General features: G+C 69.8%; 1 protein-coding gene across 2 annotated transcripts in view; it reads left to right on the top strand.

The window, feature by feature from the left end:
* KIRREL1 (kirre like nephrin family adhesion molecule 1) overlaps positions 1 to 20,935 on the top strand; it is a 66,325-nt gene extending 45,390 nt beyond the window's left edge. The window contains exons 2-15 of one of the 2 annotated variants that reach the window (XM_038586409.1): positions 6,758 to 6,907; positions 7,450 to 7,599; positions 10,243 to 10,400; positions 10,900 to 11,050; positions 11,437 to 11,542; positions 11,658 to 11,806; positions 11,950 to 12,077; positions 12,655 to 12,781; positions 12,877 to 12,977; positions 13,935 to 14,133; positions 14,404 to 14,511; positions 14,618 to 14,757; positions 15,350 to 15,427; positions 16,683 to 20,935. In XM_038586409.1, the coding sequence (XP_038442337.1) occupies positions 6,758 to 6,907; positions 7,450 to 7,599; positions 10,243 to 10,400; positions 10,900 to 11,050; positions 11,437 to 11,542; positions 11,658 to 11,806; positions 11,950 to 12,077; positions 12,655 to 12,781; positions 12,877 to 12,977; positions 13,935 to 14,133; positions 14,404 to 14,511; positions 14,618 to 14,757; positions 15,350 to 15,427; positions 16,683 to 17,156 (2,219 nt within the window). In that variant the 3' untranslated portion in view covers positions 17,157 to 20,935. Of the gene's footprint in view, positions 1 to 6,757; positions 6,908 to 7,449; positions 7,600 to 10,242; positions 10,401 to 10,899; positions 11,051 to 11,436; positions 11,543 to 11,657; positions 11,807 to 11,949; positions 12,078 to 12,606; positions 12,782 to 12,876; positions 12,978 to 13,934; positions 14,134 to 14,403; positions 14,512 to 14,617; positions 14,758 to 15,349; positions 15,428 to 16,682 lie in introns of both variants that reach the window. The other variant, XM_038586408.1, reaches the window with a different exon arrangement.
* The last annotated feature ends 4,654 nt before the right edge of the window (positions 20,936 to 25,589 follow it).

Below are 25,589 nucleotides of genomic sequence, written 5' to 3'. Positions count from 1 at the left end.
CCCTTCCCGCAGACGCTGCTGGGGAGTGGGGCACCCCGTCTGCACCCTGTGCCGTCCTGGGGGCCTGCCTGGCCCGGCTCGCGGCGTCAGGGGATCTGCGGGGTCATCTGTGCTGAGGCCGCCCCGGCCCCGAGGGAGACAAAGTCCCATACCTGGATCTGCTGGGCTTTCTCCTTTTTTTTTTAATTTTGAGAGGAAGGGGTGTGAAGGGTGAGGGATACAGTGAAGGTCGTTCAACCCGGGAGGGGACAGGTGTCCCAAAGAGCCCCTGCCTGGCGAGAGAGAGGCTCGCGGCTCCAGGGTGGGGGAAAGCCCTCCTTCTGCCCGCCCGCCCGCCATAGAGGGTCTGGGGAGCAGCCTGCCTCGCTCCCTGGGCCTTGAGCCTTGTTGGGGGGTCGGGGGCCTTCTCTGTGGGGGAGCCTGGGCCTGGCCCCCAGCTGCCCCTGGAGTCACCTCGTTGTCTCCTTCTCCCCCTCCTTGGCTAATCCACTCAGAAATCCCTTCCCTTTCTCAAGGATTTCACTTCTTCCCGTTGACCTAGATGCTCAGGGCCTTGCGAGGCGGCCGCCCAGCCCTCGGCCTCGGCCCTGCTGCTCGCTGTCCTCTGCCAGATGCCCCGTCACTGGCCCCGCTCCCTCCTCACCCCCACTCCGTCCACCTTCCCAGCCTTCTGGTCCACACCTCACCTCCCGCGCTCTCCCTCCCATCGTGGGGGGCGAGGGGGGTCCCGTGCAGGACGAGCAGGGCTGGGGGTGCCCCCAGACGGGGTCTCTGGCTGGGAGGTCGGCTCGGGGGCCACCGGATACCTGCCTCCTCTGCCGACCCTCAGTTTCTTGGAGTAAAGCTGTTGGATGGTGACCAAGGCCCTGTCTCCTCTGACCTTCGGACTCTCTTTCTCATTTTCTTTTCTTCTTTCCGTTTTCTGTCTGGTTCCCTCCTGTTGCTCGCCACAGTGGCCCCTGGGCTCCTTTGCCCCCTGCCTGCCCCGATTCCCTCTGCTGGGTGTGGCTCTCTTCTTGTCCCAGCTTCTGCCGCGCCCCCGTGTCTGCGCCCACTCTGCCGGCTGGGGGCTGCTGGGGGACAGCAGGTGCAGGGCCGGGGGGCGCGGGGGAGCAGGGGTCCCCGTTCTGTGCCGCCTTCCGTCCGTCTCCTCGGCCTCTGGCTGTGTGACCGGCCTGGCCTCCGCCGTCCTCCCCGCCCCCTCCCGTCAGCGAAGTCCTTGCCGGCCACCTGCCTCTGCTCCCGCACTGCCCTCCCCTTGCCCACTGAAGCCAGATTGAAATTCAGGTTTTCAGCAGAACCGTCACCTCGTGTGGCCCCCTCCCCGCTCCCGCTGTCATACCTGCTGCGGCCAGCTCCACTTGGGCTCTCATGCCCTTGTCCTTCCCACCAAACATTCTCCGGGTCCCCTGCCAGGGGCATATTTGCATAGAGCTGTCAGCTTGCGTCTGGCCCAGGTGTCGCCCGGGCTGGCAGGACAGAGGGGGCCGCCGGGCCACAGGCGCACGGGGGAGGGGGCGTGCGTCCAGCTGCACCTGCCAGTCTCTCAGAGCTCGGGAGCTCAAAGTCCTCGCGAGGGGCCCAGGCTGGCAGGTCCCCCGAGGACCGGGGCGGCCGGCCCTCTGCCCTCCGCTTGCCCACCGTGAGTCCAGCAGAGGGGATGTCAGGAGAGTGGACGGGGAACGCCCTGCAGGGGAAGCCGAGGCCGCCCTTCCTTCCCTGTGCGGGGTCACCATCTGGGTCTTGTCCCAAACCCACGGGCCCCCCCACCCGGCCGGGAGGAAGCGCCAGGCTGGCCGCAGGTGCACCAGCTCTTCCTCGCGGTCCAAGAGGGACGGGCACGGGGCCGAGTCCTTGGACGGTCAGCAAGGTCTGGCGGAGGCCCCAGGGGAGCAGGTGATGCCACAGGATCTGAGAGCAGCAGAGCCAGAGGGCCCTGGGGCCCGGCGGCTCGCCGTCCTGGCTTGAGGAGGCTGATGCCCGGAGAAGCAAAGTCCCAGAGCTGGAGGGGCCGGGGCCGCCCACGGCTGCCGTGTGCCCTCCCGGCGCTGGTCCGGGGCCAGGCCCAGCCTCTCTCAGGTTCCTGTCCCTGCTTCTCCGGGGCTGGCCCGATGGCGCAGACCAGGGAACTGCTCTGCGGTCTCTGGGAGGACCAGCCGGCCCCGCGGCCAGCCCTGTGGCCTGTTCAGACACGGGAAACCAGGCCAGAGTGTGGCCACTTGTAAAATCCCATCTGGTCCCTGGAAAGACTCCCCCTGGGCTGTGCCTTCCCCAGCTTGGCCAGCCCGCTCCGGGGGAGGGAGGGAGGGAGGGAGGGCAGACAGGTTCGGGCAGGGGGAGAGGGGGTGGGGGGGCCGAGTCTGGGTGCCCAGGGCCACTTGCTCGCCTCGGGCTGCGAGATGGATCCGGCGCAGCAGGGCTGGGGCGGCGGTGGGAGGCTTGTCTGGGGCCACATCTGATCTCGCGTCACCTGGCGTCTGCTCAGCCGCGCCCGAGGGCACCTGTGCCAGCCTCCTGACCCCGGCTCTCAGCCTGGCAGAGCCTCCGGGGGCCACGGCACATTGTCTGTTTCTGGCCTGGACTCGGGCCGCGCCAGGTCAGCAGAGCCGCGTCCCCCCACCCCCGCGCCCCCCGCGCCCGCGACAGCTTCTGTCCCAGCCGGAGCCCCGGCGTGTCCCCCTCCCGCGTGGCCCCGCGTGCCCGCCACCTTCAGCCCCTCCGGCCCTGCCTCCGCCCTCCCCGCCTTCTCTGCTCCTTTGCCCGAAGTGCGAATCCCCCTTTGTCCTCCACCGTCCCCTCGGCCGGGCCCAGCCGGAGATCGCAGTCCTTTGCTCCTTTGCTCCGGGAGATGAGCGAGGCCGACGGAGGGGCCCTCCCTGGCTGCTGTGTCGTAGAGCAGGAGGAGGGGGTGCTGGGAGGACAGCGGCACCGACATGTGAGGGCGGGGAGGGGGGCAGCGTGGCGGGAGGAGGGGTGGAGTGTGCAGAGATTTAGTTCCATCTGAGAGCTGTCGGGGCGAATCACAGGCTTCTCTTTGAGCCAGCAGCAAGCTGGAGTGCGGAGCGTGGGTTACTGCGTGGCTGATAAATCTGGGGAGACAGGGCCTGGCCCCCGCCAGCCCCCCTCCCGCAGCCTCGTGTGCCTGGCCCCGTCCCCCTGCTCCCCGGCTGGCCTGGCAGGCAGCGCTCTGGGGACAGGAGGCTGGGCCGCGGGCGTGCGAGGGGCAGCGTGCCCCAGGGGGCGCCCGGGAACGTGTGGGCTGTCGCGTTGCAGCCCGTGTGTGTCCACATGGAGCCTGTGGTGTGTGTCGCAGCGTCTGCAGGCATCTCCGCGGCCTGCAGGATGGAGCGAGACGTCCCTTCTGGTTCCGAATCAGACGTGGGCTTTGACCCCTGTGCTCCCTGGGCCCAACGGAAGGGGAGATGACGCGGGGTGGGGGGCGCCCTGGCCCAAGTCCGGAGAGCCGAGCTGGAGTCCGAGGCGTAAAGTGGGGACCAGCCCCGCACACTGGGTGTCCCTGGGGGTGGCACGGGGCTGAGCGCCCCAAGTGCGTGCTCGTCGCTGCTACTCGGTAGTGTCCGTACCTTACGTCCCCGGAGCCTCGTTTCCCGTTTGTATAAAGTGGACGGAACAGCCGCCGGCGCAGCGATCGTGATGGTGGACACGTGTGTGACGCATCCGCCCCGTGCTTGGTGCGTAGCTGGACCTTATGATTGGGAGTCACCGTCCCTAGGGGCCGCTGCCCGGAGTGAAGGGGCGACAGAGGTAAATCGAAGCGTCCCTGTCCTCCAGGGGCTCCGGGGGTGGGGGACACAGACGCACACACGAGGACCTGAGTCCCAGGCAGGCTCGAGAAGGGCCGCGACCCGAGCCAAGCAGTGCAGGGAGGAGTGGGGCGGGGAGCTGCGCGGGGACAGGTGCTGGGGACGGGGCTTCTGCAGTGTGACCCAGCCTGGCTCCCGTGGGAGGCACAGAGCGCCCCGGCCCCCCGCACTCCTCCTTTCTCCCCGGGCCGCTCCCTGCCACCCTCCAGCTTCTCCTTGGGTCCCCTTCGTGTCCCTCCCCCTCCCGGCCTCTGTGCGGGCTCAGCCTGTGTCGCTGGTCTGGGGTGGGGCCCCCCGAGACCCTCCTGGAGCGGGAGCCATGCCTGGGCCCCAGGTGGGAGACGCGCATCCTGGGGGCACCGAGGCCTCGGGGCCGTGGCTGGTCCTCGCCAGGCCAGCTGGGCCACCAGCACCGGCTCCTCACACCTCTGTGACCCGGAGGGTGTCCCCAGGATCTCCTCCTTCATCTGCCCTCGCGGCGGTGCCCCAGCAGGTGACCCTCACGGCTCACCTTCTAGGCTCTTCCTCAGCCATCCCATTGTGGCGTGGGGTCCCCGGGTCCAGGCTCCCCTCCTTATCCCAGCTCGGCCCTGCGTTGCCTCCCCCGGGGAGCCTCTCAGGACTGACTGTGTGCCCTGGCCCAATCCCAGGGAGACCTCCGACCCAATGGCCTCAACCAGGAGCAGGTTTTACGCGCAGGCCCCAGCGTCCGTGCTGGGGCTCCCAGGCCACCCCGCACCCGCAGGGCCCTAACCGCCGCCGTGAGCGTGAGCGGGCACACACGGCCCGCCCTGCCCTGCGAGCTCCCCCCGCCTCTGCCCGCCAGGGCCTCCCCTCCTTCCCGCCGCAGGGGCGGCTGCTGCGTGCTCCCCATGGACAGAGCCGCTTCCTGGTGCTTTCTGGGGACTCCCCCTGGAGATCAGGGGTCCGGGCCCCGCAGGGAAGCCGGGCATGAGGCCCAGCCCTGGCCCTGGGCGGGCTCAGCCGGGAAGGAGAACCGCGGGCATGGGGTGCAGCTCCAGGCGCAGTAGAGGGGTGCACGGCGTGAGGGAACCGAGTAACAAGGGGGGCGATGCCGAGAGTGCTCACGAGGCTGTGCACCGGCCGCCCCTGCCATCTCGGCACCTGCCCAACCTCCGAGGCCCAGCCGTGGGCGCCCGGTGGGCACGGGTCTGCGGAGATGCCCGTGGACGCCGCCCCCGCGGTGGAGACGCTGCCCCGCCTGGCCGCTGGTGAAGCAGGCAAGCTGGATGTCAGTTGTCCAGGGAGACTCAGGGCGGAGACGGCCAGCCCTGACCTTGGCACGCGGAGGTCCCCCCCCGCAGATGCGGTCTCCCAGAGACGGAGACGTGGGCGCAGCCTGTTCCCATTTGGGACGGAAGTGCAGACCGAGGGCACCCGCTGTGCATGGCCTAGGACCTCGGGAACCTCAATCCAGGAGGGCTTCCGGGAAGAAGGGGACGTGGGGCCGGTTTGGAAAGAAGGAGAGACACGGTGCTGGAGGAGGAGGCAGCAGGGAGGGGGACTCGGCCTGGGGCCCGTGTGGGGGGCTTGGCGGGAGGTCTGTGGCGTGGAGAGGCCCCCGGAGGGTTGGGTGCGGGGAAGAGGCGGGAGGAGCCCCCTGAGCTCTCGGCAGTGATGGGCAGTGACAGGCGGACGAGCTGGGGACCCCTGACCCCCTCCCGCAGCGCCTGGGGGAGCTGCCAGCAGCCCGGGCCTCGCTCCACTTGGGCTCCGCAATTAAAGGCAATTACTGTGCAGCTCTCGGCTCCGCTCCCGCCGCAGCCGTGGGGCTCCGCCGAGGGGAGCAGAACAGTCATACACGCTGGGCTCCCACAGGGCGGGGCGGGGCGGGGGCACGTGGACACCCCCCCGCCCCGGAGTCGGGGCAGGCGCAGAGAAGCGGGCTCGGGGGCCGCCCTTGACACTGCGCAGACACCCTCAGGTGGGCCCTCGAGGGGGGTTCTCGGGGTGGGTCCCCGGGGGGGTCCTCGGGGTGGGCCCTCGGAGTGTGCCCTTGGAGCGCGGCCTCAGAGGGGTCCTTGGGATGTGTTCTCGGGGTGTGTCCTCGGGGTGTCTTTGAGGTGCATCCTCGGGTGGGTCCTCGGGGTGCATCCTCAGGTGGGTCTTCAGGGTGCGTCCTTGGGGCACGTCCTCAGGTGGGTCCTCAGGGTGCATCCTCGGGATGGGTCCTCAGGGTGGGTCCTCAAGGTGCATCCTTGGGGTGCACCCTCGGGGTGGGTCCTCGGGGTGCATCCTCTGCTGACCCACAGAGTCGCTCGTGTGTGTGCCTGGCGGCGGCTCACTCAATACACCTGGTGGGCGCAGGGTACGGAGCCCAGCTGTGCCGCGGGATGGCCAGCGGTGCTGTACCAGGACGCAGCTGGCACCTGCAAAGGGGTGGGGGCGGGGGTGGGAGCGGGGGGCGGGTGAGACGACCCAGGCCCGGATGGGAGGACCGAGGCTCAGGCTCAAGTCCGCACTCTGACCCTGTCCCCCCTGTGCTGGCCTCGGTGTCCCCCCAGCCCCCTTGCCCTGACCCCAGCGTGTCCCCCCACCCCTGCCCTGGCCTCGGCATCCCCCTGTCCCCCTCATCCCGTCCCCCTCACCCTGGCCGCAGTATCCCCCCACCCGTCCCCCTTGCCCGGGCCCCGGCATCCCCCCATCCCCCTCGCCTCGGCCCGGGTGTCCTGTGTGTACCCCACACGGCATGACTTGCCTGGGCCCGACCCTTTACATAACAAGGCACCGCAGTCTGCAATGGCCGAGCGCCTCCGCTCCCAGGACGTTCCCAGGGGCCATCGGGGAGGGGTTCCAGGGCGGGGAGCAGGACTAGGGGAGGGGCCGGGCGGGCGGGGGGCCTAGGAGGATGGCCCGTGGTGCAGCCCCCTCCCCCTGCGTGTCCTTACCCGGTGCCCGTTTGGCCTTGCCAGGGACCCAGACCCGCTTCAGCCAGGAGCCGGCCGACCAGACGGTGGTGGCGGGCCAGCGGGCCGTGCTCCCCTGCGTGCTGCTCAACTACTCGGGCATCGTGCAATGGACCAAGGACGGGCTGGCGCTGGGCATGGGCCAGGGCCTCAAAGGTGAGTGGGCTCCCGCCGGCCCAGCGTCCACGCGCCCCTCCCCGTGCTCCCGCTGCGTGCCCGCCAGCCTCCACCCTGCCCCCCACCCCAAGTGCTGCACTTGCTCCTGGCTGCCGCCAGGCGCAAAGAGGGCAGCGGGAAGCCTGAGGCCCAGAGGGAAACCCAGAGACCTGTAGGTAGAAGAGCTTCAGACAGACGGACGCCAGGGAGGCGCTCCAGGCAGACGGAGGGGAGGCCGTGGTCCCGGGGGTGGGGAGCACAGCCACCGTCCCCCGGAGGAGCCTGCTGCCCTCGGGCACCCTCCGGGCAGGATCCTTGCCCTGTGTCCTGTGGGCAGGGGTGCGTAGGACGGGGGGTGCGCGGGACAGCCGCTTCTCCCCGGGCCTCAGCTCACCCCGGTGTCCGAGGAACCCCTGTGAGCGTTGAGCCCGCACCCCACCGGGACCTCCTCCTCCTCCTCGTCCAGGGCGGCGGGGTCGCAGGCCGGGACGGGAAGTGGGGACAGGAAGTGAGGGGCTTACCTCCCTGCCGTGTCCCCGCAGCGTGGCCACGGTACCGGGTCGTGGGCTCCGCGGACGCTGGCCAGTACAACCTGGAGATCACGGACGCCGAGCTGTCCGACGACGCGTCCTACGAGTGCCAGGCCACGGAGGCCGCCCTGCGCTCGCGGCGGGCCAAGCTCACCGTGCTGAGTAAGGCCCTGGCCCCCGCCGGCCCTGCCCCCGCCCCGGCCTCCTCCTGGCCTCGCGCTGCCCCCGGAGCCCCCAGCCGTCCCTAAACCCCCCAGCGCCACGTCCAGTAGGAGGGAGCGGGGCGGGCGCCTGGGCCCCGGGCGGGTGCGTGAGGCGGCCTCGGCCGGCTGGGCTGGGCTCCACCCGCGGGACACGGGGCTCCCCGGGGCCCGGCCTTGCTGCCCCAGGGCTGCTCCGGGCCCCCCAGTCCAGCCGAGCAACTGACCCGGGGCTGTTTGCCCCCCTCACCGGGTCCCCAGGCCCCTGACCCCCTCCCCGGCTCTGAGATTCCCCTGGGGGTGAGCCGGGGGCTGAGAGCTGGGGTCCTGCTGCCTGAACAGATGTCCCTCCTGGGGGGACCCCGGCCGGCGGCATAGTGGGGGGTGGCCCCGACACGCCCCCTGGCCCCCGCCTCTGCAGGGCTTGCTTCTGCCCACCACGCCCCCTTAGTCCTCCGGCTGCCCCGTTCCTTTCCATCCCGCTCCCTCTCTTCCCTCCGGTGGCCTGGAATCTGTGACCTGGGATGAGCCCCCGGAAGGGTGGGAGGGGGATGGGCTGATGGGTGGGCGGGGGCGGGGAGAGGGCCACAGGACGTGGTCCTGTGTCGGGGTCCGGAGAGCTGGGCCCTGCAGAGGTCACGACCCCGGGGTGTCCCCGGGTGGCCTGGTGACCCCACTCAGGGCCCGTGGTGTAGCCACAGAGGCTGGACGGAACCCATGCGCGGCCCTCGGGCACCTCGCTCAGCCCCCGCGGGCACCGGCCCTGCGCGTCGCGTCCGTGCTTCCCGTTTGACCTCACGGCACCGCTCCTGGGGGAGGGTTCCTGTTATTTTTTAAAATTTTACAAACAGGAAAACGGATGCCGCGGATGCGTGTGCATGTTGACACGCACATTTGTCACAAATCATAAAAATGTGTTTGCGAACGGGCATCCCCGTGCACGTGTGCCTCTAGCTGGCGGTGGGGCAGGCGCTTCAGTGGCCCCGTTTTCCTTTGTGCGGACTCGGAGAGGCAGATGGCTCAGGACCGGGCCGGGTGGACCCCGCGTGGGGTCTGTGTCCACTCCGGCCTCCCCACGCCGTCTCCGCGCGTGCACCCGCTGGCCTGGGACCAGGTGCTCCCGGGAGGAGGAACCCGGGCCTCAGCGCACAGTTGGGCTCGTGCGAGCCGCACAGGCAGCGCGGGCACGTGGGACACGGTCGGGCCAGCACCCCCCGCCACCTCCCCAGAGCCCCCAGGCTGGGCATGGCTGTGCCCGGACCCCAGGGCCTCCCCAGGTCCCCTGACAGGTGCGGAGATGGGCCAGGCTTAGAGGCCAGGGCAGCCCGCTTGGAGAGCCGCCCCTGCGGGCCAGAGTGCAGCTCGGCACAGGTGGGCGCAGGTGGGCGCAGGTGGGCCCCTTCCAGGGCTCCTACCCGGGAGCCCCGCCCCCGCCGGCCTGCAGGGGCCTCCCGGCTCCCGAAGCGTGTCCCACGGAGCCCCTCCCGGCCTGGCCAACACTGGGCGCACCCGGGGATTATCCCTGAAGCCCTGCCTGTGTGTGTTCCGCCCCTCGTCGTTGGTTGGGTGGGCTGGGATCCCTGGGGACCGGCTGTCGCCTGCCCCGGCAGCCGGGCTTTCAGGGCAAGGAGCGGCCCTATCTCCAAGGAGCTTGTAATCCCAGGCTTCATGGGCCTGTGGGGATAGGGCAGGGGGGCCTCCTGTTTCTTGGCATCGGAAATCTGAGCCAGCCAATCCCTCCTGCGGTCAGCCGGGGCCTACTGTGCACCGTCGGTAGGCGCCCGGACGGCAGCAATGCCCGGGAGCCGGGGACAGCAGCCCTGGCGGGGTGGGGGCCGCACAGTCACCTTGTGCCCCCAACACAAGGTAGGTGAGGCGCTCAGAGCACCCGCCTGGGAACCGCTGACAGGTGGCTGTGGCGGGATGGCCCCTGCAGCAGGTGGGGGGGATGGCAGGGGACAGAAGAGGTGCAGGTGAGAGCCAGTGCAGGGAGGCTGGGGGATGGAGGTGGGGGGGCAGCAGAGGTGCAGGTGAGCCAGTGCAGGGAGGCTGGGGGAGCCTGGGATGGGGGTGGGGGGGACAGCAGAGGTGTAGGTGAGCCAGTGCGGGGAAGCTGGGGAGCCCAGACCGTGAGGGGGTGCTCGGTGGCCTCGCAGGTGTCTGGCAGGGCACTGGCCCACTCTCAGCTCCGCTGCAGGAAATCACCCGCTGGTGGGGATGGCTGTGTCGCCAGGTGGGGGGTGGGGGAGGCCGGGAGTGCACGGGGTGCTGGCCTGCAGGTGGCTTGGGGCCAGCCCTGGGACGGGGCCCACAGGGTGGGAGGCAGGAGGGCGCTCCTCCGCGCCAGGCGCCCAGGGTCCAGGGCCCAGGCTTCCCCGGGTTGAGGCCAAGCCCCCCGTGCGCCGTGCAGGCTGTGCACGGACGGGGGCGGGGGGCGCAAGGGGTCTGTGCTGGTGGCCTGGGCCGAAGCCCCCAGGAGCGAGCGGCACAGTGATTGTGAGTGAGGGGAGCCCCCCCGCCGCCAGGGGCTGGCTGCAGCGGCAGGGACGGCACCGGGCGGGGGCTCTGCCGGCCCCACCCCAACTTGGCTCTGCTCGCCCCGCAGTCCCCCCCGAGGACACCAGGATCGACGGCGGCCCCGTGCTCCTGCTGCAGGCCGGCACCCCGCACAACCTCACCTGCCGAGCCTTCAACGCCAAGCCGGCCGCCACCATCATCTGGTTCCGGGACGGGACGCAGCAGGAGGGCGCCGTGGCCAGCACGGTGAGGCCCGCTGCCCCCCAGGCCCTCGGCCCCTCCACCCAAGGGGTGTCGGGAGGTGGGCGCTCCTTCCTGCACACAAGGAGGGACACACGGGCCAGAGCCAGGCAGGACGGACGGACGCGCGCGCCCGGTGGTCCTGAGGGCTGGGGTGGCCGCCAAGGCTTTGCAGAGGGGGCAGCTGCACGTGGAGGAGCCGCGGGGGCCACCGGACACACGGCGTAGGCCCCGGGGTGGCGAGGCACGGGGGCCGCGGTCAGCCGCCCGGCGCGGACACCTTGCAGCCTTGCAGTCGGGACTCTGCGGGGTCCGGGAGGATGGTGCACGGAACCCGCTGCGCTTTCTGCCCAGTTTCTCTGGACGCTGATGAGCAAGGAGCAGAGCAGAGCCGGGCCCGGGGGAGGGGGGGCGGGCTGCACCCCCATTGAAGCTCACGGCCCGGCTGTCCCGATGGCAGCCTAGGCGGCCTGTGGCCTGACCCTGTGCCCCCCCGTGTCCCCAGGAACTGCTGAAGGACGGCAAGAGAGAGACCACCGTCAGCCAGCTGCTCATTAACCCCACAGACCTGGACATCGGGCGCGTGTTCACCTGCCGCAGCGTGAACGAGGCCGTCCCGACTGGCAAGGAGACCTCCATCGAGCTGGACGTGCACCGTGAGCGGGGAGCACCCAGGGGGCCCCGGGACCCGGCCGGCGCCGCGTGCAGCCCAGCCCATGACCCAGGCTGTGACCTAGTCTCCCTGAGCCTCAGTTTCCAATTCTGTAAACCCGAAGAGGCTTAAAACCCAGGCCTGCAGGGTCTTCCCTGAGACTCCAAACTAAAAGCGATTTGGGGGCAAAATGCGAGCGCATGTTCGTGGTGGTTTCCTTAACCCACGTGCGGGGGCGAGGTGTTGCCGGGACCCTGCGGGGTCACGTGGGGAAGGTGCTTCCCCGGAGCTGGAACGCTACAGGCTCCGGTTCCCGGCTCTCCGCCCAGTGGGGACGCCCGGGCCGTGTGTTGGGAAGAGAAGGAAAGACCCTCCGCGTCCTGTTTGCAGACCCTCCCACGGTGACCCTGTCCATCGAGCCACAGACGGTGCAGGAGGGCGAGCGTGTCGTCTTCACGTGCCAGGCCACGGCCAACCCCGAGATCCTGGGCTACAGGTGCACGGCGGGGGTGGGTGGCTGGGCGGGAGCTCACGGGGCGTGGGCTGGGGCTGGAGGCGCGGGGAGAGGGGGGCCCAGCCCTGAGCCCCATGCTGCATTGCCCTCCCCCCAGGTGGGCCAAGGGCGGGTTCGTGATCGAGGACGCCCACGAGAGTCGCTACGAGACCAACGTGGACTATTCCTTCTTCACGGAGCCGGTGTCCTGTGAGGTCCACAACAAAGTGGGCAGCACCAACGTCAGCACCTTGGTGAACGTGCACTGTGAGTGGCCGCGGGGGCCTCGGCAGGCTCCGGGGGGGCCGTGGGCGCCGTGGGGCCAGGGGCCGGGGCAGCAGAGGGACAGAGGACGGCGCCCGTGGGCCCCCGACGATGCTGAGACTCTCGCCCGGCTCCTCTCTGCGCAGTCGCCCCCCGGATCGTCGTGGACCCCAAGCCCACGACCACAGACATCGGCTCCGACGTGACGCTCACCTGCGTCTGGGTGGGCAATCCCCCCCTCACCCTCACCTGGACCAAAAAGGATTCAAACATGGTAAGACGCTTGCTGCCCGTCCCGGGCGCCCGGAGCAAGGAGTCGGTCGCAGGTGGGACGGCGGGGTGCGGTGGGGACAGGCTGCAGCCGGGCGTGTCGAGGGCCCTGGGACGCAGAGGCCGGTGCTTGCCATCGAGACCCGCTTCTCCCGGCAGCGCAGCTGGACGGTTCCGTGGCGGCGGGGGGCAGCGGAGGGGCTTCCGCGGACGGGGTGAATGAGTCCACTCCGGACGGCGGGAAGCACGGACCGCGCAGGCCGGAGCCGCGGGGAGAGGGATTTCGGGGGGAAGCCGCCTACCCTGTTTGGCAGGGAAAGCCCTAGAAGGGGCGTCAGGGAGGCCTCGTCCTCAGGGGAATTGCCGAGCCACCGGCCGCTGTGCCCCCACCAGCCCAGGCCGCTGAGACGGCGGGCGTCGGCGCGGCTCTGTTTGGGGTCGGGGGATGCGCCCTTTGCCCTTCGGGGAATTCACTTGTGGCCCTTCCTGCTTTCTCTCCACTGCGTCCAATGCGGGGCCCCCCTCGCACCCAGGGGCCCAGGCCTCCTGGCTCCCCACCCGAGGCTGCTCTCTCTGCCCAGGTCCTGAGTAACAGCAACCAGCTGCTGTTGAAGTCCGTGACCCAGGCCGATGCCGGCACCTACACCTGCCGCGCCATCGTGCCTCGGATCGGCGTGGCCGAGAGGGAGGTGCCCCTCTACGTGAATGGTGAGCGGCCTACGGGGCGGCCCGCCCCCTGCCCCCCGCCCCCTGTCCCCCGCCCCCTGTCCCCCGCCCCGGCCCTGACTGCGTCTTGCTTGCAGGGCCGCCCATCATCTCCAGCGAGGCGGTGCAGTACGCCGTCAGGGGCGACGGCGGCAAGGTGGAGTGCTTCATCGGGAGCACGCCGCCCCCCGACCGCATAGTGAGTCCCCCCCCCCCCCCCCCCCCGCCCCCGGCCCCGGTCGTGACCCTGAGCCGCTATGAGCGCTCCCCAGCCCCGTTGGGTCCTCAGCTGCCGGGGCAGGCTCCCTGGCGGAGGGTGCACGGGGCGGGTGCAGCAACAGGTGCGGGAGGCCAGTGCCCGCCACCTGCCCCTCCTGCCTCCCCCCACCCCCTCGTCCCCACACCACGCGCCATTAAGTCCTCCCATGACCATTAGCCGTCGAGGCCCTCATCACAGTTAACGGCCGTTGGGCTAACTCCGCGGCTGCCCGGGGACACTTCATTACCATGGCCGCGCGGGTGGCGGCGCACGGCTCCCCAGGGCCTTCTCCACGGAGTTAGGAGGATCGATCCTGGAAGGGAGCCAGCGCTCGGCCACCGCCCCTCGCCCCTCGGCTGCACTGGAGGGGCCCTGGGGAGGTGCCGCCGCTGCATGGGGCGGGGAGCCTGGATGGCCTCCGCCTGGGTTGGCCGAGGGGGAGGCTGGGACTGCGCCGCGGTCAGTGAGCCTCTCAGACCACAGACCCGGAGCCTGGGCCTGTCACGCTGCAGGCGAGGACGGGGGGCCACACGGGGGCCAGACATCGGGGCTGCCAGACGTCGGTGCGTTGGCCCGGCCGTACCTGCCTTCACGGGATTGCTATGAACACGGGGCTCCCGGACCCCTCCCCTGGAGGCTCATATTTCAGAGTTAGGGCCCGGGCATCCGCGTTCTGGAGTGTCCCCAGGCATGTCTGAGCGCTTCCGACTCCCCAGCACGCCGGGAGCCAGTTTCTCTTGGGCTGGGGACCCCGTGCTGCGGTTGGAGGCAGCAGCTGTGACTTGGGTTTGCTGCAAGGCTGGACGCACGCAGGGCACGCAGGACACGCAGGACACGCAGGACTAGGGTGCCCTGAGGGTGCCCTTCCTTATCACCCCCTGCCCTCCCCCGCCTCAGGCCTGGGCATGGAAGGAGAACTTCCTGGAGGTGGGGACCCTGGAGCGCTACACGGTGGAGCGGACCAACTCGGGCAGCGGGGTGCTGTCCACCCTCACCATCAACAACGTCATGGAGGCCGACTTTCAGACCCACTACAACTGCACGGCCTGGAACAGCTTTGGGCCGGGCACGGCCATCATCCAGCTGGAAGAGCGAGGTGACCGCGGCTGGGGTGCAGGCAGCTGGGGTCCTGCTCCCTGGCCTCTCCCCAGGCAGGCCTCGTGGGGAGCAGCTCTCTGGGGCCCGCATGGGGCCCAGCTGGGGAAACCCGCTCCCGAGCGGTGGGGCCACGGGGTGGGGAAGGATGGCAGGCCCAGGGGCAGGCGTGGGGCAGGGCCTGACCCCGATGCCAGTGGAGTGCATGGGGCCCGGCCTGCGGGTCCTCGTGAGCCGCCGTCCTCACCCCAGCCCTCCCTTCCCTCTGCAGAAGTGCTGCCCGTGGGGGTCATCGCGGGGGCCACCATTGGCGCGGGCGTCCTGCTCACCTTCTTCTTCATCGCCCTGGTGTTTTTTCTCTACCGCCGCCGCAAAGGCAGTGAGTACGGTCCCCGCCCACCCTGCGCCCCCAGCGGGCAGGCCCAGGCGCCCCGGGCTGAGCCGCAGAGGCTGGCGGAGCGTCCAGGCTGCCCCTCCCTGTCCAGGCCGCAAGGACGTGACCCTGCGGAAGCTGGACATCAAGGTGGAGACCGTGAACCGCGAGCCACTCACGATGCATTCCGACCGGGAGGATGACACTGCCAGCGTGTCCACTGCCACTCGGGTCATGAAGGCCATCTACTCGGTGAGGGCCCCTGCCTCCCGGCCCACTCCCCTCTTCCCGCTCTTGGGACCCCCGCCCCTCTGCTCTACTGACCTCTTTCTCCCCCGCGTCCCTTCCCGGGCCAGCCTTGGTCCCATGCACACGCATATGTGCGCTCACACGTGCTCCACACGTACACGCAGCTGCACAGACGCTCATGCACACACGCATGTGCGCACACATCCTCCCCTGGCTGGTCTCCCAGTAGCAGAGGACCTGCAGGCCGCGCCCTCCACAGGCCGCACTTGGCCCCGTCCTTCCCACGCAGTCAGAGTTGGAAACGCCTGGAAGTTTTCTGGTCCAGCTGCCCAGCAGCTCAGACAGGGGCCGTCCCAGGGAGGGGCAGCGACATGCCCGGAGTCACACTGTGCGTCAGCCACAAAGCTGGCACCAGCTCCGGTCTCTGCCCCCACGGGCCCCAGAGCCTCTGCTGCACTCGTCCGCAGCACCCGGTCTGCCCGCGACCCCAGACTCCACCTCACCCCCACACCCCGCAGCCAGGGGCCCCAGGGCGTGGGGCCGGGCGGCACAGGGCGAGTCCCCAGCCCTGACCTCTACCTCTGCGGCTCTGCAGTCCTTCAAGGATGACGTGGACCTGAAGCAGGACCTGCGCTGCGACGCCATGGACACGCGGGAGGAGTACGAGATGAAGGTGCGGGGGCGGCGGTGGGGAGGGGGCGCGGACTCCCGGGAGGTGAAGGTGCGAGCAGTGGGGGGGGGGACTTAGGGAGGGGGCCCAGGCTCCCCGGAGGTGAGGTGCGCGCATTGGGGGCGCCTGGGGAGGGGGCATGGGCTCCCGGGGAGGTGAGGTACACGCGGTGGGGGGGGGGGCCTGGGGAGGTGAGGTTCGCGCATTGGGGGGGCTGGGGAGGGGCGCGGGCTCCCGGGAGGTGAAGGTGTGCATGGTGGGGAGGGCCTGGGGAGGGGCGCGGGCTCCGGGGAGGTGAAGGTGTGCACCGTGGGGGGGCTGGGGAGGGGGCGCGGGCTCCAGGGAGGTGAAGGTGTGCATGGTGGGGAGGGCCTGGGGAGGGGCGCGGGCTCCCGGGGTGGTGAAGGTGTGCACCGTGGGGGGGCTGGGGAGGGGGCGCGGGCTCCCCAGGGAGGTGAGGTGCGCCCATTAGGGGGGGGGTCTGGGGGGGCCTGGGCAGGTGAGGTTCGCGCATGGGGGGGCTGGGGAGGGAGCGCGGGCTCCGGGGAGGTGAAGGTGTGCATGGTGGGGAGGGCCTGGGGAGGGGGCGCGGGCTCCGGGGAGGTGAAGGTGTGCACCGTGGGGGGGCTGGGGAGGGGGCGCGGGCTCCGGGGAGGTGAAGGTGTGCATGGTGGGGAGGGCCTGGGGAGGGGCGCGGGCTCCCGGGGTGGTGAAGGTGTGCACCGTGGGGGGGCTGGGGAGGGGGCGCGGGCTCCCCGGGGAGGTGAGGTGCGCCCATTAGGGGGGTCTGGGGGGGGCCTGGGCAGGTGAGGTTCGCGCATGGGGGGGCTGGGGAGGGGGCGCGGGCTCAGGGAGGTGAAGGTGCGCGCAGTGGGGGCGCCTGGGGACGGGCGCGGGCTCCCGGGGTGGTGAAGGTGTGCACCGTGGGGGGGCTGGGGAGGGGGCGCGGGCTCCGGGGAGGTGAAGGTGTGCATGGTGGGGAGGGCCTGGGGAGGGGCGCGGGCTCCCGGGGTGGTGAAGGTGTGCACCGTGGGGGGGCTGGGGAGGGGGCGCGGGCTCCCCGGGGAGGTGAGGTGCGCCCATTAGGGGGGTCTGGGGGGGCCTGGGCAGGTGAGGTTCGCGCATGGGGGGGCTGGGGAGGGGGCGCGGGCTCAGGGACGTGAAGGTGCGCGCAGTGGGGGCGCCTGGGGACGGGCGCGGGCTCCCGGGGGGCGGGTGCACGGCTCCCGCGCCTCCACCGCGCCCGCCTCGCCCGCAGGACCCCACCAACGGCTACTACAACGTGCGCGCCCACGAGGACCGGCCTGCGTCCCGGGCCGTGCTCTACGCCGACTACCGCGCCCCGGGGCCCGCGCGCTTCGACGGCCGCCCCGCCTCCCGCCTGTCGCACTCGAGCGGCTACGCGCAGCTCAGCTCCTACAGCCGCGCCCCCGCGTCCGACTTCGGGCCGGAGCCCCCCGCCGCCGGGCCCCCTAACGCCGCGGGCGCCGACGGGGCGGGCGCGCTGTCCTACGAGAACTACGACAAGTTCGGCCCGCACCCGTTCCCCGCGGCCGCCGGCTTCCCGGGCTACCGGCTGGGCTACCCGCAGGCGCCGGCCGGGCTGGAGCGGACCCCGTTCGAGGCCTACGACCCCATCGGCAAGTACGCGACGGCCACGCGCTTCTCCTACACGTCGCAGCACTCGGACTTCGGGCAGCGCTTCCAGCAGCGCATGCAGACGCACGTGTAGGCGCGCGCCCGGCCGGCGGCCCCGGCCTTCGGGGAGCGGGTCTCCCGGAAACACCCCGTCCCGAGGATGGTGCTCCGCAAGCCCCGGCCTCCCGGGCCTGCCCTTCCCTCTTCTTCGGGAGGACGTGTCTCCTCCGACCTGTGCCCTCGCCCTGCGCCGGCGCGGCCCCGGGGAGCCAGGTGCTGGGGCGCGCGGGGCCCCGGGTGCGCAGGGGGCGCGCGCACGGGTGGGTGGAAACGCGGTGGCCCGGCCCGGCCCTCGCAGTCCCCTCCCGGGCTGCAGCTGCAGCGGGGACCTCGGGTCAGCGTTAGCGGGCGCGCCCCAGCTCGCATCCAGCCCTCATCCCGCTGCCACCCGCGCGCCCGTGGGGACACCTGCGCCTCGGCCTGCAGAGGATCCAGATTTCTCCAGTAGCTGCTTTCTTTCCCGTCCGTGCAGAGCCAGCCAGTTAGATGGGGGGCGGCGGGGGGGGGGCACCGGGTGCTGACAGCCAGCCCCCCGGGACCCCTCTGCCCGAGCCCCTTCCTGCCCCGACGCCCGCATCCCGGCTTCAACTCTGGGGCCTGTGCCAGCGGGTGGCATCGGGGTGGGATGCCACAGGCTAGGTTTCAAAGACAACAACAACAACAACAAAAAAAAACAATGAAAACCTCATTCGGGGAGACAAAATAAAAGAGCTGTAGGGAGTCCCCGCTCCCGCCCCCGCGCAGAGCCCCGATGGGAGGGAAAGGGGACACCCGTTCTCTGCTAGATTCCCAGCACCGTCCATTTACTCTGAATTTCCAAGCACTTTGAATCCATTTTTAAACATTCAGGTGGTAAGACCTGTCCGGAGGCTGTGACAGGCTCGGGGAGGGGCCCGGCCCTCAGGAGGCCGCCACTCGGGGGGCGCAGGCCGCAGTGTCCGGAGACAGCTTTGGGTTTGTTGTTGAGTCTTTTTTTTTTTTTTAATTTTGTTTCTTGGACCAATCAGATTCCTCCTTTCACTTCCAGTGCCTTGAGTGTCCAGCTTCGGTCGAGGGCCCAGTGTGGGGGGCCACAGGGGACGGGTATCGCCAGCCCCAGACACGCTGTCAGGTGTCGGCGGGAGAGGGGCCTGGAGGGGAGGGGAGGGCCGCCCCGGGCAGGTGGCGCAGGAGGGCACTGCAGGCAGTCACGCCCATGCTGTCCCCACACGCACATTCCACGCGGCCATTCCCAGCCACCACCTCTGACCAAAGAGAACTGTGCCCCCACCCGGGCTCCCCGGCACCCGCGTGCTCTCTCTCGTGGTCACCACTCATTAGTCCTGTTTGCTTTAACGACTTACATGCTCATCAGCCACGGGCCATCGCCACCTTGCGGATGGGTCTGCGGGGTGACATTCCTCACCCGCCCTGGGAGGGACGGACCGGCTAATGCCCAGCCCGTGGGCTGCCCCTGCGTGCCCCCCCCCCCCCCCCCCCCCCCCCCCCCCCCCGGCAGCCACAGGGGCTCCAGCTGTGCCTGCCCCTCCCCCGGGGCTGGCCCTCCCTCAGCGTCCCCCTGGGCGAGCCCGGGACAGGCCTGGGAAGGGTGCAGGTTCCCATGCGGGTGGATTCCTGCCTGGCCTGACGGTCGTCGCAGAAACAAGCCGCACGCAGCCCGGCCCGCTCACCTCTGAACACCACGATGGCTTTTTTAAACACGAGCGTCCCAGAAACTGTTCATTTGGACTCGGGGTTTGGCCGCATTGTGACTCCTCCCTTCCTGTGTCAGTGCTGGGCCCACTCGGCCGAAACGATGATGCGGAGGCACCCGGGGTCTCTAGCCACTGGCCACCTCGGCTGACGGCTCGGGACCGTGGGTTTCCAGACACCTGTGAGCGGAGCCCCTTCCCTGCTCTGGGCACGGCTTGGGGGACCTCAGCGCCCCAGGCCCTCCCCGCCCCCCGCCTCTTGCATGCTGGTCTGATGGAGGGCTGCCATCCTGGTCTTGCTGTTTGTTTGGGGAGGTGGAGGCCCAGCGCCAGGGTGGGGAGCGGGGGGCAGTACGCCAGCGGGGCAGGGGGCGCCGGAGGGGCTCCTCTGGGAGGGTGCTTTGGCTGTGGGCCTCTGGTTGGACGTGTGGGGGACACGCGCCTGCAGGGTGTTCTGGGGGCCGCATGTGAGGTGGGTGTGGGGCGATCTCTGGCCCCCGCCCGACTCCTGTGTGTGGCCAGGCCCGGGCGTGGGCTGCGTCCCCTGGTGCCCGGCTCCAGGCAGCCTGGACCAAGGGGAAGGGCCGCAGCCGCCCTCGCTGGGCGCGGAGAAGCCGGGGTGCCCCCAGCACACGGGGAGGTGAGCGCGCTGCCCCCTCCGTGCAGCCGAGAGACCCAGGAGGGTAGAGCGTTGTGACACAGACTCCGAATGTCCCAGAGGCAGGTGCGACTCTGGGGGAGCTGCAGGGGCTGCCCTGGTGGGGGCCCAGCCCCAGGGTGGTGGTGAGCTCAGGCAGGGGCCCGCAGGGGCGGGGTGCCCTGCCTGGGGAGGGAAGGTCAGCTTGACCCGCCTGCGGGCCCCCCCGCGCCCCTCTTGCCCGACGCATTGAGAGGGGCATCTGGGACAGAGCCCCCGTGCCCCCCGCTCTGTGCGGCCCTGCGCTCCTCAGGATGGAGCCAGGCGGGCTGTGGGGACCCCTGCCCCTGCATGTCCAGGCCCAGACCTGGCTCCCCACGGCTGCCCCATCCATGTGGTGTTCTTCTGCGGGCCCTTCCCGTTAGGGAGTCACGGCGTGTGGAACCGGCAGGGAGCCGGGGACACTCACGCACTCATCAGGGGACAGTGCTGGGACAGGCGTGTTTCTGTGAAGAAGCTACAAAGCTCGACTTAGCTCCCCCCTCCCTGGTTCCCCCCACAGCACCTGCCCGCCTGGCCTCCCTGTGCTGCCTTGGGCTCCCTCTGCCAGGTGCGCGGCCAGGTGCGCGGGTGTGCGGCCAGGTGCATGGGGCCAGGTGCTTGGCCAGGTGCGCGGGACCAGGTGCTTGGCCAGGTGCCCGGGGCCAGGTGCGCGGGGCCAGGTGCGCGGCCAGGTGCGCGCGGGGGCGGGGCGGGGTCAGGCCCGCCGAGCATCACTGTGAGGGGGGCTCCAGGCCCCGTCCCTGGAGAAACCATTGCTGCGCAGCAGTCACAGGCCATATGGGCGGCTCTGGTACAAGCCTGCCCTGAAAAATAATAACGGTAATAATAATAATAATGTTAGTAGCTCCGATTGCGTAGAACTGTCACATTCCCGCCAGCCTCCTGCCCCTGCCCCTGGCCTCCCGCCCGCCGCAACCCCTGGCCTTCGCTGGGGTGGTGGGCCTGCGGCCTTCTACCTGTGTCTGGGGGTCAGGTGTGCCCCCGCCCCTGGGAACGCCCCCACCGGGGACGGAGCAGCCGAGCGGCCGTGCAGTCCCACTGGGCGCCGCCTGGTAGCGGCCGGACCCGGGGGGGAGGGGGGGCGCCCCGTTCGCCGGGAGGGGGGCTGCGCTCTCCGCCCCGACCAGCCTGGGGTCACGGCCTCCACTCCCGGCTCCGGCTGCATTTTGTCCTCCCGAACCCCAATAATAAACGGATCCATGATGACGATTAAGAGAAGAGAGAAAAGAATATTATTTTTGTTAGGACAGACCATCGTAGGTTTTTAGCAACGTGTGTCTGTGTGCCCTCACGCCTTTTCCTACTCTGTTTTCATTTTCCTTTTTTTTAAATATTATGTACTATATTTTTAGTCTCAAACACACTATATATTATATATATTTAATTTTTTTATATATATAAATATAAATGTTTTAAAAAGTACCATGTTTTGTGTCCTTTAAGGCGTGGGCAGTTCTGGTTACTTAAAGGCTGGGGGTGACGGGGTCACACTCGGGGGGATTTGGTCCTTGGGGTTGCGCTTGCAGGGATGGTCTGCTCGCGTCCCCTCGAGGCGCTGACTTGGGGTGCAGTGCCGCAGGGCCCTGAGGCCAGGGGGTGGGGGGTGCGGGGCGCCAACGGCGGGAGGCTCCAGCCGCCACAACCCCGCGCTCGAAAGGCCGATGCCTCCTCCACTCCTGGGGCAGGAAAGGGGGTGACGGGGCCTGGAGTCCGGATCCCAAAGGAGCCAAGAGGCGGGGGAGCCGGACCGTTTCCAGTTATTAAGGTGCAGACGTCCCGAGCGGGGGACGGAGCGGGTGCCGTGGGCGGCGCGGGCATCCCGCCGACAAATCCGAAATCCCGGAGTGCGGTGGCCTCCGAAAGGATTTCGCTCTGACCGTTTCACAAGCGTGTTTGAGGAGCACCGGGAGAAAAGGCTGTGTTCAGACGACGCTTTTCGAAAGCCATAAATCACCAGAGACACGCGAGGCCTTGTGGTCTGCATCACACGTGGGACAGCCAAGCAAAGTAGCGCTGGCCCGCGGCGGCCACTCCGCGTGCCGGGGACACGGACGCACAGACGGAGGTGGCGCAGCTGAGCAGCACGCACAGGTGAGGCAACCGTTTCGGAGCAGGTTGGCGGTGACGCGCGGAGGCCCCGCTGAGGCAGGGCCGGCGCCATGGGGGCCGTGGGGAGAGGCGGCGGGCGGGAATGAGAGGCCGGGGGCCGCGGGGGGGAAGCGGGCTGCAGCACTTGGGGTCCAGAGGCGAGCGGAACGGCCTGAGGAAGGAAAGACGAGGAGAAACAGGCGCGCATCATGGAGGCCCGTTGGGCAGGTGCCGTCCAGGCTGGATGCCCGGCGCCCTGCCGCCCCCAGCCTGCGGACAGGCAGGGACCACCAAGCTCCGCAGCTGTAAAGACCACTCCCCCGGAGGCCCACCCCTCCCCCGGGCCTGATGCACCTGCGACCCTCCTCGGAGGCCCGGGCCGGTGACCCTGTGTGGTGGCCTCGGCCCCGGCACATGCGTGGAGGACGGATGGACGGGAGGGGACAGTGGGCAGCCCCGGGGGGGACGGGACAGTGGGCAGCTGCAGGGGGGACGGGATGGTCAACCCCATGGATGCCGGGCACCCAGGTCCTCCCCACAAGGGCCGTGCACTGACCTACGTGCGTTGGCCGCGTGGAAGGACATTGCGGGTCCCACCGACCCAGCGCCCAGGCTGGAGGATGAGGCTGCCCTGCGTGGTGCGGGTCAGGGCGCAGTGATCACAGGTGACCCGTGGCTCTCTGACGCCCGGCGCTCTCTGCCCGGCAGGTGGGTGCTGTCACCACATGATGATGGGCCCTGCCCGGGGAAAGGGGGTCCTGAGCGAGCACCCCGGGGCCCCTTTCCTTGGGGACACGGGAGCAGTCGGCAGCCGCCCCAGGTGCCTCAGGCCTGCAGGGTCCCGCAGGTCAGCGCCCGGGCGCAGCCTTGGAAAATGCTGTGAACACGCAGGGCGACGAGGCACCCGAGCCCCAGCACCTGCCGAGCGCTCGCCCATGGGTGCCGATGTCCTCGGGTGCGACTCGTGGAGCCCGCCCGCCCCGCCTCCCCCATTCATGTTGTGTCCTGACGGCCCCATTGAGAGCCGATGGCGGGCAGTGGCCTCTGTGTCCCCCGTGTCTGACCCGGGAGACCAGCTGTCTGCACACCCAGCACCTGAGGCGGAGGCCGAGCGTCTCCTCACCCCCATCCTTACACGGTGACTACCTGCTCCCAGGTGCCTCCTTACACAGGAGCCAGCGGATCTCTTGTCCCTCTCGCCGTCCCTCTCCCGTCCCTATCCCCGTCCCTGTCCGCGTCCCTATCCCCGTCCCTCTCCCCATCCCTCTCCCTGTCCCTATCCCCGTCCCGCTCCACATCCCTATCCGCATCCCTCTCTGTGTCCCTGTCCTGTCCCTCTCCCCGTCCCTCTTCCCATCCCTCTCCCGTCCCTCTCCCCGTCCCTCTCCCGTCCCTCTCCCGTCCCTCTTCCCATCCCTCTCCCGTCCCTCTCCCGTCCCTCTTCCCATCCCTCTCCCGTCCCTCTCCCTGTCCCACTCCCTGTCCTCTCTATGCCCCTCTCTACTTGGCACTGCTCCCTCATTTGTCGCCAGGCAAATACATCCCGCACGCATTTGCCAAGTGAGGATCATTTCATGTTTTTCGTTCCTGTATAACAGGCCCTGGTCGGTAGTGCCCCTCAGGCGGCGCCGTGCCCACCCCGTGGCCCGGTACCTGGTTGTGGGTTTCTGGAGGTGACCAGCACTCTGCTCCCCGGAGAGCCTTCTCCAGCAGAGGTGGCCCCGGGGTCTGCACCCCCGAGAGTCGAGGCCGCCCCCGTGGGACCCCGCCTCCTCTGCACCCGGAGCAGGAGCGTTTATCCAGCCTCGGGACAGTCTGCATCAAGACCGTTGGTCTCCGAGAGCAGGGCGGCTTCTCGAGAGTCTGTGCTTGGGGATCTGAGTCCTGGGGCTTCCCTCAGCCCCTCCAGGCAGCTGCTCGGAGCCGCTGGGAACATCATGCGACCCCTCCAGGCCCCGGGTCGCTGGTTGACACTCATCAGTCCTTCATTCTTGTCAAATATACATACTGGATGTTCACCGGGGGGCGGGCACTGTTCCAAACCCGGGGAGTTCGCAGGGTGACAGGGCGCCTGCCCCCGTGGCGCTCCCGGGGACGATGGAGGACAGCGTGTGGAGGGTGACACCGCGGGGCGAGCGGGCGGGGGGCAGGGCGGGCGGGACGAGGGGGTGTACAGGACGAGAAGAGCCCAGGTCAGCTTGCGGAGAGAATGTTCTAGGCAGGGGCACCTGCAGTGGCAAAGCTCCCGCAGCAAAACAGAGGTGTGAGGGTCCATGGCCCCGCGAGGAGCCCGCTGGGGGTGCCCCGGGGTGCGGGAGGCGGGGACGGGGCTCGGGGGCCTGCAGGCCAGCAGAGGGCTGAGGTTGCTCTGAGGTGAGGAAATGCACGCAAGTGCTGTTTTTCTAGGTCAGAGATGGTCGAGCATCAGCAATTCTACGTGGTTCAACCTAATAGATGTGAACGTGCCCTATTGCTGATTTATTATCAGCACTTTCCGAAAACCAGGCTTTCCTATTGTTTTGGCAGGACCGAGGGGAGGACGTTTCTTGCTTCTACGGAGCATGAACCTGCCTCCTTGCAGTTGCAGTTTCCGCCCAGTGTCTGTAATCCCCGGGCGAGGCCGGCCGGGGAGCCCCCCGCCCCCACCCCCTCCACGTTACTCATCGCCGTGATGTGATGTCATGTCTCCTCCGAGGCACCAGGCGGGTCTCTCCCGAGTTAAGTATCTCGGATCCTGCAAACCCTTGCTGTGGCCTTGCGGTTCCCTGGCTCTACTGCTCTGGCTCGGGCCGGTGGAGGGCAGGGGGGAGGAGGCTGTGAGCGGGAGGCCATGGCGGGGAGGCAGTGGGGGGAGGCGGTGGGGAGGACACGGTGGGGGGCAGGCTGCAGGGGGGAGGCGTGCTTCCCGCCGCACAACACTGGGGGGCAGCTCTGCACCTCACCCCTGGGGCTCTCTGCATTCCCTGGCCGGTCCCCCTCGGTGAGCACGAGGCCTTCGGGTCTCCCCATAGGGGATGGAGGGGACGGAGGGGACAGCGGCCCTTCACCTCCCAAAGGCCCGGGAGCCATCCTGTCCCCGCAGCAGGAGGGCCCGGCTCCCGCGGCTCAGGCTCGGCCAAGCCCACCCCACACAGTCGGCTCCCCGGCTGCCCCGAGGCCTGGAACGTTCTGTGCAGGGGCCTGCCCGGAGCTCCAACTGGGCGGCTGGCGTGACAAGGGTCACTGGCACCTCCTGCGTCTCTGTTTCCTCATCCATAGAAGCGGGGGAATGAGGCGGGCGTGGGTCCCACGTCCAGCACCCCAAACCCCGCAGGGCCGGGCGGCCTCCCCGCTCCCCTGGCTGTGTCCTGGGGCCTGCGCTCCAGGCCGCATGGGTGTGGAGCCATTGCCCCCGGGAGAAGGAAGCTCCTCGTTCCCTTGCTGGTCCTGACGAGCAGCAGCCGCCCGACGTCCCCCTGAAGTGCAGAGGACGCGCCCACGCGCCCGCCGGGCCGGTCAGCGCAGGAGCCCCCAGGGCCGCGCTCACCCAACCACCTGAAGGCCGTTGACAGGCTCGAGGTTACTAACCCTGGTTTTATGCCTGTGCCTCTGGCCCCCGGCCCCATGCGCGGTCAGGCGGCGGGCGCCCCGGATGGTCCCCCCCACCCCCGGGAGGACTCGGCCGCCCGAGAACCGTGCCCGCCGGCGTCCCGCGAAGCCAGGGACCAGCGCCGGGTGCGGGCACCGGGGGGGATGGTGGGGGCCGGCATCTTCCCCCCCTTCATCTGCCGCAAACCCAGGACACACGCGGCACGCTGGCACCTGGAGGCCGAGGCCCGAGCCTCTGTGGGGCCAACACCGGGCACGGGCCAGGCTCCCTCGGGGCCTTACCCTTCACCCCGGAGCCGCCCCCCAATCTCCTGCTGCGATGCTAACCTGATGCGGTACCTCATCCTGGGGTCACTCTGTGGTCCCCGTCAAGGGCGGCCCCGAATCCAGCCCATCAGCA

The sequence above is a fragment of the Canis lupus genome, chromosome 38, assembly GCF_011100685.1.
Source record: "Canis lupus familiaris isolate Mischka breed German Shepherd chromosome 38, alternate assembly UU_Cfam_GSD_1.0, whole genome shotgun sequence".
NCBI lineage: Eukaryota > Metazoa > Chordata > Mammalia > Carnivora > Canidae > Canis > Canis lupus.
The sequence above is the reverse complement of the archived record's forward strand: the minus strand, read 5'-3'. Positions and strand labels throughout refer to the sequence as shown.